The 14155-nt window shown below is 35.1% G+C and overlaps 1 protein-coding gene across 2 annotated transcripts; it reads left to right on the top strand.

Annotated features, from left to right (window-relative positions):
* Positions 1-1944: 1944 nt before the first annotated feature.
* Positions 1945-13534, top strand: acbd3 (acyl-Coenzyme A binding domain containing 3). 2 transcript variants are annotated; one of them, XM_051139296.1, is made up of 8 exons: positions 1945-2271; positions 3261-3402; positions 3792-3932; positions 4175-4333; positions 6589-6763; positions 7391-7577; positions 8658-8942; positions 11589-13534. In XM_051139296.1, the coding sequence occupies exons 1-8, from the start codon at positions 2001-2003 to the stop codon at positions 11801-11803; spliced, it is 1575 nt and encodes a 524-aa protein (XP_050995253.1). In that variant the 5' UTR covers positions 1945-2000; the 3' UTR covers positions 11804-13534. The 2 variants fall into 2 exon arrangements, with proteins under 2 accessions (XP_050995253.1, XP_050995254.1); XM_051139297.1 differs by having other exon boundaries at positions 8679-8942.
* Positions 13535-14155: the final 621 nt, after the last annotated feature.

A 14155-nucleotide genomic window follows, 5' to 3' on the forward strand; every position in this document is an offset into this window, starting at 1 on the left:
ACTTGTTAAAACCTACTCTAAAAATAACCATAATACCACAGGTACTATCAAAATACCAGTTAATTGGATAGTACAGTTAATGCTACTACTGGAAAATTAAATAAAAAATAAAAAAAACTTAAAATGTTTTGTTTAATCAGTAAAAGAAACTTTTAGAATATTGCGTCATTTGTTTTTATTTATATATTTACCGTGGTGAAAAAAAACAGCATATGCTGGTTAGGTATGTTTTGATGCTGGTTTAAGCTGATCTTTAGCTGGTTTATGCTGGTCCTTTGCTGGTTCATGCTGGTCATGTTGCTGGTCAATGACCAGCATAGACCAGTAATGGGAATAACGGCGTTATAAATAAACGGCGTTATTTTTTCAGTAACGAGTAATCAAACGAATTACTGTTTCCTACGTTACAACGCCGTTACCATTACTGCCAATAAAATACGGCGTTACTATCATTTATTATAATATTATTATAATTTTATTTTTCAGTTCATCTGAATGGATGCGCAGCGTACCTGTATTTGACGAGCTGTAAACTCTAGTGTGAAGGCACACGACTAGCCGTCATTTTGTCTCACACACCCAAAGAAACATACAGAGCGACAGAGTCTTATACCATGCAGAATTGACACGCTACGTGTAAACGATATTCTTTGTTGTATTTTCCTCTCAAAACAACGGAGCTTATTTGGAATTCTTCAGCTTTTAAGAACTGCTGGTTTCTCCGGTAGTAGGCGGAACTAATGTGCAAACAGCAATCTCATTGGCTGGCCCTCACCTATTATCGTCCCTGTTTTGATTACAGCAAATCAGTTAGAGCGAACGCAGACAACGTGATTAATATTCATGAACCCAGCATCTCATTAAACCTTAGTGTGTTTAATATTGTTATTAATAGTAGAATTCATGGTAGTAACAACACGTTCATAGAAACACTAAATTACAAACAATATCACCACCAGTCCTAAGTTCAGTCAACATGACAAACATGCATTCATACATGGTTATTCTAATTACTAAAGTTCTAATGGCTAAAGTTGAATGCTAATTAAAATTTCATTCATTTAACATATTTAATATTGGGGTCATCCAAGTTATTTAATATATTTTTTTTTTTTTTTAAAAACAACACAATAGTTACTTTCCCTGGTAATTAGTTACTTTTATAATGATGTAACTCTGTTACTAACTCAGTTACTATTTGTGAGAAGTAACTAGTAACTATAACTAATTACTTTTCAAAGTAACATTCCCAACACTGGCGTAGACCAGCAAAGGACCAACTTAAACCAGCATCAAAACATACCTAACCAGCATCCCAGCATCAAAACATAGCTACCAGCATATGCTGTTTTTTCACCAGGGTAGACATTATGACTAATAGCAAGTTTTAGAATTGGTACAATTTTATGTGCCCAGGCCTTCATCTTGTCAGTAAATAGCTGTACATTACATAATGTACAAAATATTATAATTTGTTATTTCGTTCTTTATTTTCAACATTATGAAAATAATGTTGAAGCCTATTTATTTATTTTCTCTTTTTTAAAGGGAACTGTGTCATACAATATGTGATGAGTATTTTACATATTTAGCAAAAAATAGTTAGTCATTATTAATAAACATTCATTTATAGTACACATCGAAAACATGCCCGAATAATTGGATACATTATGCAAATAGTATAGTAAAACAAAATAATTTATATAAAAATATATGATATAGGTTACATTATATTAACATTACATTCTCGATCAGCTTTACTTTTTTGTGAAATACTACGATATTGTTACTTTATTATATACAATATTTAATAAAATGATTATTATTAATTATTAATAAATCCTTTTAAATTAGACCTTTTCATATTATGCATACATAACTTATAATATTTCAATGTTTTGAGGCTCTTGTAGTCGAACATTTCTACGTCACCCTCCCGGAAGTTCCGGCGGAGCAGGACGGAAGTAGGTACGTGGCTGCTTCAGCTGACATTCTGCACGATGGCGACAGAGGTTCAGAGCGGCGACCTCAACAGTGCAAATTCAAGCCGGCTCGAAGTTTCTATCGACGGTTTGACTTTGAGCCCGGATTCCGAGGGCGAACAGGAGCAGGCCGAGACGTCCGCTAGCCAGTCGGCGGGGCAGAGCGCTGGAAACCCTGAGCTGAGTAGCGATGGGGAGGAGGGCGAACCTGCCAACAGCGGTACGATCGAGAGGAAATGGGGCTTTTCTTTAGTCGAGCTCTACGGGCTGGCGCTCCGATTCTTTAAAGGTATTTCACGTCACTATACACACGAATAGACATTGATTGAACACAAACATGGATTAGCATTGCCATCTCTATGTTGCAGATGTTGCTTCGGTTTAGTGAGGTCGCTGTTTTCTTACTAGAGACTTGTGGATGTCTTTTTCAGTTCTAGGTGTTTACCGAAAAGTTCTGCTTATAGAGGTCTTGTAGTTCACTTAAGTCGCAGTGTTTAGGGTTGAGAACAACTAGAGGAACTGCTCCAACCGGTGACAGCACCGCTGTGTGTCATGTGCTTCACTGATGACTTCAAATCAAAGTGTCTCTATGTGAAAGATTGGATAAATAATCAAAACAGGCTAGTGAACTTCTAGTGCTATACTCAGTATGTCTCTTTGACAGCAAAACCGGCACTGTAGATCTGTAGGTTTTTTTAATTAAATAATTAGTCCTTTCCGCAGGTCTTCACCCATTTCTAGTCTGTGGGCTGATGAATACAGTATGCTTATGTGTTCATCAGCTCTACAGTCTGTTAAGTGCTGCAGCTCTCTAATTAATGCACATTAATGCACGACTAATGTACCAAGATGTTTCATATACCAGCTGAGCATTAATGCATCCTGTGTGTCCAGTTCATGACTTTTAAAGCATATGTGCACAAAAAACTCTTCTACACAATTTACAGAAAAATCATAATCATCTTTTCATTTACATTATCTGTAGTGGCACTGACCAATATGTATTAGATGGCATTCTAAACTAGGACTTGGCTTTGTGAGCTGCTGAAAGACTAAAATTTAAGCAATACTAAAAATATTTACTATTAAAAAAATGCATCCCATGTTCTCTGATCAGAGATCTGTCAACATGCAAATGCGTTGAAATATTGTCTCAGGGATTATGTCAAGTAAATATTTGGCGTCAAAGTGTTTCGGCTGACATAAAGTTTGGTAATGAGAGGTAATGAGAGCCAGTTGCAGCTTTGTATCCATATTTTTTGCAATGTTTTCCCTCAGAGAAAGATGGGAAAGCCTTCCACCCAACCTATGAGGATAAACTCCGTCTGGTAGCCCTCCACAAGCAAGTGTTGCAGGGGCCTTACAACCCAGATGCTTCCCCTGAGGTGGGCTTTTTTGACGTGCTGGGAAATGACCGCAGGTAAGCACTGATTTGATCTTTGACTTTACTGTACTTCATTGCTGTTAGAGTCACAGTAGTATTTTTTTATGAATATCTTTTTGTGCTAGTAAAGTGTTTTCCTTGAGCTTCCTTATTCCTTGTACATAAATCAGTCTCGAAAGGCATTAAAAATGACCTATTTAACAACTATGAAGTGTTCTATATATAAAAATGTATAAATACAGGGCTTAAATGCTATTAAATGATTGCATTTTTTAATCGTAAAATTTCCTTTAATTGAAGATGATACTAATCTTGTAGATGCTGTAGATTTATTCATGAATTTATTTTTTTTTCTCTGTGATGTTTAGAGATTTTGTTGTGGATATGCAGATGAGGATCTGCAATAACAATTGCAACTTTTTCAGGAAAGAATGGGCATCTTTGGGGAACATGGAGAAGGACGAGGCCATGTTGGAGTTTGTAAAGCTGTTGAATAAATGTTGCAATTTATTTGCGCCATTTGTCGCATCACACAAGATTGAAAAGGAGGAGCAAGAGAGAAAGAGGTCAGACTTGCAGACAAAGATGTGTTTTTTTTTTTTTTTTCTCTCTCTCTATTGATTGTATTATCTCACTTTTTTAGTGTCACACTTATTTAACCAGCCAGGTCTCTTATACACTATATACACTTCTTTCAGAGAGATTCACCATGCCAACTTTAAATAAACATCTTTCTAAATAATGTTTAAAACCTAAACACTTTTTACCTCACAGATGTCTCTTATGTTGTCTTGTTTTTCCTGAAAAGGAGGGAGGAAGAGGAGCAGCGGCGCAGAGAGGAAGAGGAACGTGAGCGGCTGCGGCAGGAGGAGGAGCGACGCAGGCGTGAGGAAGAGGAGAGGCTGAGGAGAGAAGAGGAGGAGAGAAGACAAGTTGAGGAGGAACGACTCCGTGTAGAGCAGCAGAAGTGAGTGACACCAGTTTAATTATTTCAGAAGTGAAGTTAATGAGCATCATGTGAAAATGTCTGTTGAAAGACTTAAAGGGATAGTTCATCCATCTTCTAAACACAAATTAAGATGTTTTTGATGAAATTCAAGAGCTTTTTGATCCTCCATGGACATCAACGCAACTACCACATTCAAGGCCCAGAAAGGTAGAAAGGACATTGTTAAAATAGTCCATGTGACATCAGTGGTTCAACCTTAATTTTACGAAGATATGAGAATACTTTATTAAAAATAACGGCTTAAACAATTTCTAGTCTTCTGTGTCAATCTGTGATGTGCATTCACAAGAGTACCAGGATGTGGTAGTTGTGTTGGTGTCTAAGCAACCTAAGCATGCTCTTGGATCAAAATATCCTCATTTGTGTTCTGAAGATGAACAAAGATCTTGTGGGTTTGGAATGACATGAGGGTGAGTAATTAATAACAGAATTTTCATTTTTGGGTGAACTAACCCTTTATGGAATATACCACACGACTTTTGCCCAGATTTTTCTTTCGATTTGCAGTCTGGACCAGTCAGCAGTAGTTGTGGAAAATCAGAGCCCGTCTGCAGATTTTGGGCAGTCAGATTTGACAGATTTTACACAAAACAAAAAGTTTTTTTAAGCGTCAGACTATGATTTGATACAGTTGGTGGATTCAAAAATATAAGAATGTTTGGACCAGATTTTAGAACACTGTAATTTGTGATGTGTCTTCTAACAGCAAGCATGTTTCTGCATGAGTTTGTTTTGAAGGAGAGTCTGGTAGTGTATGTTTGTTTTTGTCATTTAATGTATGATGCCCAGATTTTCTCTATAACCATTTACAAAGTCAACAAGGGCATGATGCCGTTTCAATATCTGTTCAGATTTTAAACGTTATGTAGCGCATTCAAGTCTTTATAGTAGAGCCCAGGATTGGGCTAATACTAAAATTTTCGCTTCGGTACAATGACGGTCTCTTTGTTACCTTAAATGGCCTTGAATGACTGGTGAAATAAAACTAAGACTGTTAAAACTTTCAGTAATTATGAATAAAAATGAATTTGCAAACTCATGACATCTGAAAAAGTTTTCAACCACCTGAAATAGTTATTTCAGCTGCCATACACATAATTAAAATGAAAGGGATAGTTTGCCCAAAAATACACAAAAATTCTGTTATTAATTACTCACCCTCATGTCGTTCCAAACCTGTAAGATCTTTGTTCATCTTCAGAACACAAATTAAGATATTTCTGATAAAATCCAAGAGCTTTCTGATGCTCCATAGACACAGAAACATAGTAAGGACATTGTTAAAAAGACAATGTGACATCAGTGGTTCAACCATAATGTTATGAAGCCATAAGAATAATTTTTGTGTGCAAAGAAAACAAAAATAACGACTTTATTCAACACTTCTTTTCCACATCGTTGTAGGTGCCATTTTTAGGGGGCAGCCGTGGCCTAATGGTTAGGGAGTCTCCATTTCTCCATATAATGGACCGCTATGGTGCCCTGATTTTGAACTTCCAAAATGCAATTTAAATGTGGCTTCAAACAATCCAAAATGTGGTTGTAAACAAACCCAGCTGAGGAAGAAGGGTCTTATCTAGCGAAACGATCGGTTATTTTCATTTAATTCATAATACAATTTAAATACTTTTTAATCTCAAATGCTCGTCTTGTCTTGCTCTCCCTGAACTCTGTGTATTCTGACTCAAGACATTTAGGGTATGTCAAAAAAAACTCCAATCGTATTTTCTCCCTCAACTTCAAAAATCATTTCAAAATCATACATCGCAATAATACATTGCATCTCTTTTCGCTAGATAAGACCTCACTTTGCTCACAACTATTTTTATAGCTTCATAAAATTAAGATTGAACCACTGATGTCACATGGACTAGTTTAACAATGTTCTTACTACCTTTCTGGGCTTTAAACGTGTCGGTTGCGTTGCTGTCTATGCAGTGTCAGAAAGCTCTTGGATTTCATCAAAAATAACTTAATTTGTGTTCCGAAAATGAACAAAGGACTTACGGGTTTGGAACGATATAAGGGTGAGTAATTAATGACAGAATTGTACATTTTTGGGTGAACTATACCTTTAATGTGTTATTGAAAAGAGTGAAAAAGCTTTTTGTTTTGTACTTAATTAGTACTGGTACATGATGCAACCCTGGTGGGGTTGAGCCACATGCTTGATTGTGTACATAATTTTTTTCTCACTCTCTCTGGTGTGGTAGGCAGCAGATCATGGCTGCACTGAATGCGCAGACAGCAGTGCAGTTCCAGCAGTATGCAGCGCAGCAGTACCCTGACAGTCCCGAGCAGCAGCTCATCCTCATTCGACAGCTGCAGGAGCAGCACTATCAGCAGTACATGCAGCAGCTGTATCAGGTGCAGCTCGCTCAGCAGCAGGTAAGTCCATGATTCATTCTCCCAGTCCCACCCTTGTGATCCTTGACTACACTGTGAAAAACTACACAACTGTTCAAAGGGAACTTTGGGGAAGAAAGAAATACTTTTCTTAGACAATAGTTTATTAAAGGAATAGTTAATAAAAAATACCCCATCATGTACTCACCCTCAAGCCATCCTAGGTGTATATGACTTTCTTGTTTCAGATGAATACAATTGGAGTTACATTAAACAAAATGTCCTGGCTCCTCCGTGCTTTATAACTATTTAATAAAGAAAAAAACGGCAGTGGTAGCATTTGTTTTGCGGATGTGCAGTAATAAAGTAGTTTATTTTAATGTGTTTTACATACCTGTCACTGCAAGCTAAACTTGCTTTATTGTCATGTAATGGACTTTGACTCACTGATGCAGTTTATTTTGCTCTGTGTACATTTCCCTGGGTGTTGCTGTGTTCATTTGACACTGTAAAATTCACATCTTTCATCCAGCTTGTAGATTTCCATTTGAGCTTCTAAGCTTCACAAATGGTGTTTTAATTGATTGTTTTAAAGAAGGAGGTTGGAAATGTTAGTTCTAGAATGTAATTAAGCATAATTCTGGACTCTGTTTTCACTGTTTTTTCCAGGCTGCTTTGCAGAAACAGCAGGAGGATGCTATAGTGCTGTCTACATTAGAGGCCAGTGAGGTGTCATCACCTTCCACTGGAGAAGAAGCTCCCACACTGAACGGCCAGGCAGAGTCCACTACTGACAGCTTAGAGCGAGACCCGGACTTGGAGCCTGCAGACGAGGTCACTGAGAATGGACCCACCGGTGAGTTTGTGTATTTCTACTGTTTCATTTGATTACTGTTAATGTCAGATTGACAAGTTTTGCTATGCAGGACCAACTTTTTACAGTCCAGTCAATTTCCAATGGATAAAATCAAGCCTTGCCAACTTTTTTGTCAGATTACCAAAGAACACGGGTTTCAAATACTGTTTAATTATGATTTACGGGATTTTTGTCTAAAATTCAGATGCTGTAGTATCTCATTCTGGTACATTTCAGGTTGAAAATATAGATTTCTTAAAGGAGAAGTCCACTTCCAGAACAAAGATTTACAGATAATGTACTCACCCCCTTGTCATCTAAGATGTTCATGTCTTTCTTTCTTCAGTCGTAAAGAAATTGTTTTTTGAGGAAAACATTTCAGAATTTTCCTCCATATAATGGACTGCTATGGTGCCCCGAGTTTGAACTTCCAAAATGCTGTTTAAATGTGGCTTCAAACGATCGCAAATGCAGTTGTAAATGATCCCAGCCGAGGAAGAAGGGTCTTAGAGGAAGTTCAAACTCGGGGCACCATAGCAGTCCATTATATGGAGAAAAAGCCTAAAATGTTTTCCTCAAAAAACATAATTTCTTTACGATTGAAGAAAGACAGACATGAACATCTTGGATGACAAGGGGGTGAGTACATTATCTGTAAATTTTTGCTCTGGAAGTGGACTTTTCTGTTCATCTGTTTTCTTTCAATAAACTGATATTGATTCTTAAAGTCTAAGAATCTCTCTTTTATTTTGTTTTCAGTTGATGCATGACTTTTTGTACCTTGTCACTCATCCAATAAACTGCAATAAGCTTTTGTGCTTTTGATATGAAACAGTCTAAGCTTATTATGAAATTTGTACAATAAATAGTTTTGACCATTTTTTTTCTCAGTTCCCCCTTAAAAAAGTCTACTGTACCTGATTTATATCCAAATGATTCTATCAAATCAAATTAAGTTGAGATCTAAATTGAAACTTAAGCTTGTGAATTAAAATCAATTTGTGAAATTTCAATTCCCAGCTCTAAAAACAACAATAAAAAAAAACATATTCACTAATATACAGTATTCCTGGTTCTCAGACTCTCCCCCTGTAATAGCAGCCCCCTCCATGTGGACCCGGCCACAGATAAAAGACTTTAAAGAGAAGATTCGTCAGGATGTGGACTCTGTGATCACGGTTGGCCGGGGGGAAGTGGTGACCGTCCGGGTTCCCACCCATGAGGAGGGCTCCTATCTCTTCTGGGAGTTTGCCACTGACTATTACGACATTGGTTTTGGAGTCTTCTTTGAATGGACTGACTCTACTAACGCAGCGGTCAGCGTGCATGTCAGCGAGTCTAGTGACGAAGATGAGGATGAAGAAGGTGAGGAACGAATGTGTTGATTCTTTGGTGTCAAATTATCAGCTGATATTGGACATTTTAATTTTGCTCATTTCTTCTGTTTTTACATGTAAATTACTTAGTAACTTTATAACATTTTAATCTACACTGCCGTTCAAAAGTTTGCGATCATTAAGATTTTAAATGTTTTTTTTTTTAAAGAAGTCTCTTATGCTCATCAAGGCTGCATTTGTTTGATCAAAAATCCAGAGAAAAATGTAATATTGTGAAATATTATTTTCTTGTAAAAATATTTTCTATGTGAATTTATTTTAAAATATAATTTCTTCCTGATGCAAAGCTGAATTTTTTTTTTTAACATCATTACTCCAGTCTTCAGTGTCTCACAATCCTTCAGAAATCATTCTAATATGCTGACTTATTATCAGTGTTGAAAACAGTTGTGCTGCGTAATACATTTTTGGAACCTGTGATACGTTTTTTAGGATTCTTTAATATAAAAAAAGTTTAAAAGAATAGCATTTATTTAAAACATGAATCTTTTGTAACCATATAAACTACCATTTAAAAGTTTGCGGTTAGAATTTTTTTTATTCTTTCTTTTTTTTTTTTTTTTTTTTTTTTTTAAAGAAATTAATACTTAAAAAAACTTGGATAATAAAAGAAAAAAAATCGGCATATTAGAATGATTTCTGAAGGATCATGTGACACTGAAGACTGGAGTAATGGCTGAAGAAAATTCAGCTTTGCATCAGCAATAAATTACATTTTAAAATATATACATACACATAGAAAATAGCTATTTTTACAGGAAAATAATATTTCACAATATTACTGTTTTTTTCTCTGTATTTTTGATCAAGTATATGCAGTCTTGATAAAAGAATTCTTTAAAAAAAAAAGAATGGAATGGAATTGTACCTTTAGCAAATCAAAAAAAGTCGTAAATCTAATTTTCATACTGTAAATTATAATGTTGCACTGGTATTTTTAAAAAACTATTTTAACTATTTTGTTTTTAGTGTTTTATTTTTTTTTTAGACAATGTAGAATTTTAATACTGATCATAAAAAAAAATGATTGATTTTTTTTGGTAATAAACAGAATTTTAATATCAGTGCAAATAAATATACAGAATATACAAATGATCAGTTTTCTAACAAATGTCTCTTCTGCTCACCAAACCTGCATTTATTTGATCCAAAGTACAGCAAAAACAGTAAAATAAATGTAAACATTTTTTACTATCTAAAATGACTTGTTTCTATTTGAATATGTTTTAAGATGTAATTTATTTCTGTGATTTCAAAGTTACATGATCCTTCAGAAATCATTCTAATATTCTGATTTGCTGCTCAAAAAAATTCTTCTTATGTTGAAAACAGCTGAGTAGATTTTTTTTTTTTTCAGGATTCTTTGATGAATAGAGAGTTCAGTAGAACAGCATTTATCTGAAATAGAAATCTTTTGAAACATTATAAATGTCTTTATCATCACTTTGACCAATTTAAAGCATCCTTGCTAAATAAAGTATTAAGTTAAAAAAACTGACTCCAAGCTTTTGAATGGTGTAGTGTATAATGTTACAAAAGCTTTTTATTTCAGATAAATGCTGATCTTTGGATCTTTCTATTCATCAGAGAATCTCAGCTGTTTTAAATATTGATGATGATGATGATATTATTATTATTATTATTATTAATATTAATAATAATTATAATAATAATAATAATAAATATTTCTTGAACAGCAAAGCAGCATATTAGGATGTTTTCTGAAAGATCATGTGCCACTGAAGACTGGAGTAATGATGCTGAAAATGTAGCTTTGATCACAGGAATAAATTACATTTCAAAATGTATTCAAATAGAAAGCAGTTATTTTAAATGGTAAAAAAATTCAAAATTGTACTGTTTTTACTGTACTATGGATCAAATAAATGCAGGCTTGGTGAGCAGAAGAGACTACTTTAAAAAACATTAAAATCTTACTGTTGACTTTTGACTGGTAATGTATATTTGTCTTATTATAATTATGTAATCTGAGTCTGAGCTATTTGACTTAAGGATTCTAAGATACCATACTTCCTTAAGTTACTAAGGAAATACTTTTTTGATTATGGTAAAAGTAAAAATAATTTAGAACTTCATTTTAAGTATAAATTGTATGTTTTATTTATTTAGACATAATAGTTTAGATTTTTAATATAACTTATTTATCGGATATTGCCCATAAAATGAAAAAAAAAAAAATTGAGCATATATAGATACAGAGGTTGCGCTAGACTTTAACATTGTCCGTCATTTTGACGGACTGGGTCGTAAAAATTCCATCATAATCTGTTATTACCCATCAGTTTAATTTTCATATTTCAATTGAAATAACACATTTAATTACTTTTATTTTTGTTCACATTTTCATTTTTAATCATGAACCTACAGGACAACAGCGCAGTGTTTAAAAACAACAAAATATGCTAGGGCTGGGTAAACAAACCAAAAAAAATCGATTTCTCGATTTTAATAGACTCTTATTTTAATGAGCCAATTCCGTCAGTGGCAGTCAATTTTCGATTAACGCGACCTTTGTATAGATAAGCTTAGATCCGTTTATTATGTTTTCTGTAAATATGAATTGTAGATTTAAGTCCTGTTCTCTTTCGTTCAGGTGAAGGCCAGTCCGAGGAGGAGAAAGCCAAGAAGGAGGCCGGGAAACCGCAGGTGGATGAGATAGTGCCGGTGTACCGGCGGGACTGTCACGAGGAGGTGTACGCAGGGAGTCACCAGTATCCCGGCCGCGGTATATACTTGCTCAAGTTCGACAACTCCTACTCGCTCTGGAGGTCTAAAACCGTCTACTACAGAGTATATTACACCAGATAAGCCTGGAGTCAAGACTGTGGGACAGGAATGTGTGCGTGTATGTTAAGAGATAGATGGACACAAAGAAAGATCAAAAATAAGGAAATTTATGAATTGTCCACTACTGGGGGAGGGACAAAAAGAGATTTAACATGAGTGAGTGTGTGTGTGCGCGTGTGTCGATGTGTATGCAAACTTTGAGTGTGTCTGTCATGCTGTTTGAGTCCAGCAGGAATGGGGCTATGTACTTGGCACCTCTGTTTTGCACTCTGAAAGATGTACTCTATGAATTTGTGCTTGATTGAGATTCTAATTTCAGCCTCCATCTTCTAATTTCATCCAGGATAAATTAGCGTATCCTAATTAAACGGCCTACAAACGTCATGTTTAGATAATAAACAACGGAGCAAACACTAACACGCCTTTCTCCTGGAGTACTTCCTTATTTAGGTCAACACTTAGAAAATCAGCCAATGGCGTGCATCCGTACTCATGTTTTCCTCCAATCAGCACACAGAACTGAAATGCGACATAAAACGAATGGACTTTTCTAACGATGCAAATGTGGATCTGGAGGCCTTTACGAGAGGAGATTTTGCAGCATTTTCTAAACCGGATGGATTGTGTCTAAAACATTTAATATTTATTAATCTCTGTGATAGAGTAGGGTCATGTTTGTGTCTGTAAGTCCTGTAACATTTACGACATTTCTCCATCATTCGCTTCTCTGCTTCCACAGAGCCCCGGATTTACTGTTTGTGTTTGTTTTTTGTATTTTTCTTTTTTTCGTCAATATGAGATTTATCAGTATTGACTTTTAATGTGGCACAACTAGTAGTTGGAAATATTCTTGCCTTTCATTTTGGTCATTTCTTTTTTGCTTTTTGCATGTAGTTACAAACAGCCATGTCGAAAACTTAAAACCGTATGTGTATTGATTTCAATTTCTACTCGTCACACTTGCACTTGGTTCTCTAAATAACAAGCATCTCTCATTGTCATCATATTAATATTGAAGTGTTTGTATAGCTGATTGAGACTAACTATCAAAAGCTGCATTTGAGTTGCTGATTAACATTTTCTGTTATTTATTGGACTGTTCAGTGCATTGAAGATCACAGTGAAGTTCCTGAGAATTTGCAAACTTTTTGTTTCTTTAAAAATAGCCACTCTGGATTCGTCACTGGCTGTGTTACGTGAAATGTGTCGCGTTCATGATTGTATGTCGAAGGCGCCTGTATAATGCAGGTCACTGCTATCCAACTGTGATCAAATGTCGTCCATATATACAGATGCAGATGCTGTTACACTGTGTTCACATGATGAATAAAGCAGTGTGTTGGAGTGTTAAGAGCTGTGATGATTCGGTGTTCATAGAGTCCGTCATGCTAAAGCTGTCCAAAGACTACATTAATGTCACGTGTACAGTTACAAAAAGTTCCCCGTGTTTATTCTTTCCATGTATTTTTCTTTTTCACTTTTTTGTAATGCTGACTTCAGGCCTTTGTATAGTGAAAGTGTAATGTTTGGCATGATGCTGAAAGTACCGTTTTTGGGAAAAAGACAACGAATGATAGTTACTGAGCTGAAAATTGTCTTCATATTTAAAGTGGAAACTCCAGTGATTTTCTGACCATAAAGGCATGAACAGAAGTGTTTTGTATTGGTTTCGCTAGTGTGATCTGATCTGTATGCATTCGAGGATGAGTGTCCTGAAGCGTATATATTTGATTAAACTTGCGTTCCTCTGTATGTACCTCCTGATTCTTTACTGATACCCTTGTAGTCATGTGCATGTTTTACATACTCAGACGATGTGTTACAATAGCCGTTTTCTAATTCTTGAGAAATGGGGTAAAACACGTTTTTCAGCTATATACAATTTTCACTGAAACTCCTTGACTAAAATGTTTTAACACATATGTGCCCTTTTAATATAAACATCACTCAAAAAATTATAAAAGCACCTAACTTTGCACTATATAGATAAAAGAAAAAAAAGAAAAAGCTAAAATACATTTTAAGTCATATAAATTACACTTAAAAATATATATATGTGCTGATAATTCAAACGATGGTGCTGGATTTGGGGATTTTTATAATTATTTAATACCTTATTTTGAATTTTTTTATGCTATTTGCCCATATTGACAGATATAGGCTCACAGGAAAGAAAAACACATTTTGTGCATTAAATAAACAACTACAAATACATCTACCTATAGGGCTGTAAATTAAGGTGAGCTTGTGGCAAAAAGCCACTAAAATAAACACAAATGCCCAATAAATTAAAGATAAAGGGGCAAAATATGCCCATGCACAATTAAACAAGGTATTACGGCTGTCGCGATTAAAATAAAATGTGAAAATTAA

Source organism: Labeo rohita, chromosome 20 (assembly GCF_022985175.1).
Source record: "Labeo rohita strain BAU-BD-2019 chromosome 20, IGBB_LRoh.1.0, whole genome shotgun sequence".
Taxonomy (NCBI): Eukaryota; Metazoa; Chordata; class Actinopteri; order Cypriniformes; family Cyprinidae; genus Labeo; species Labeo rohita.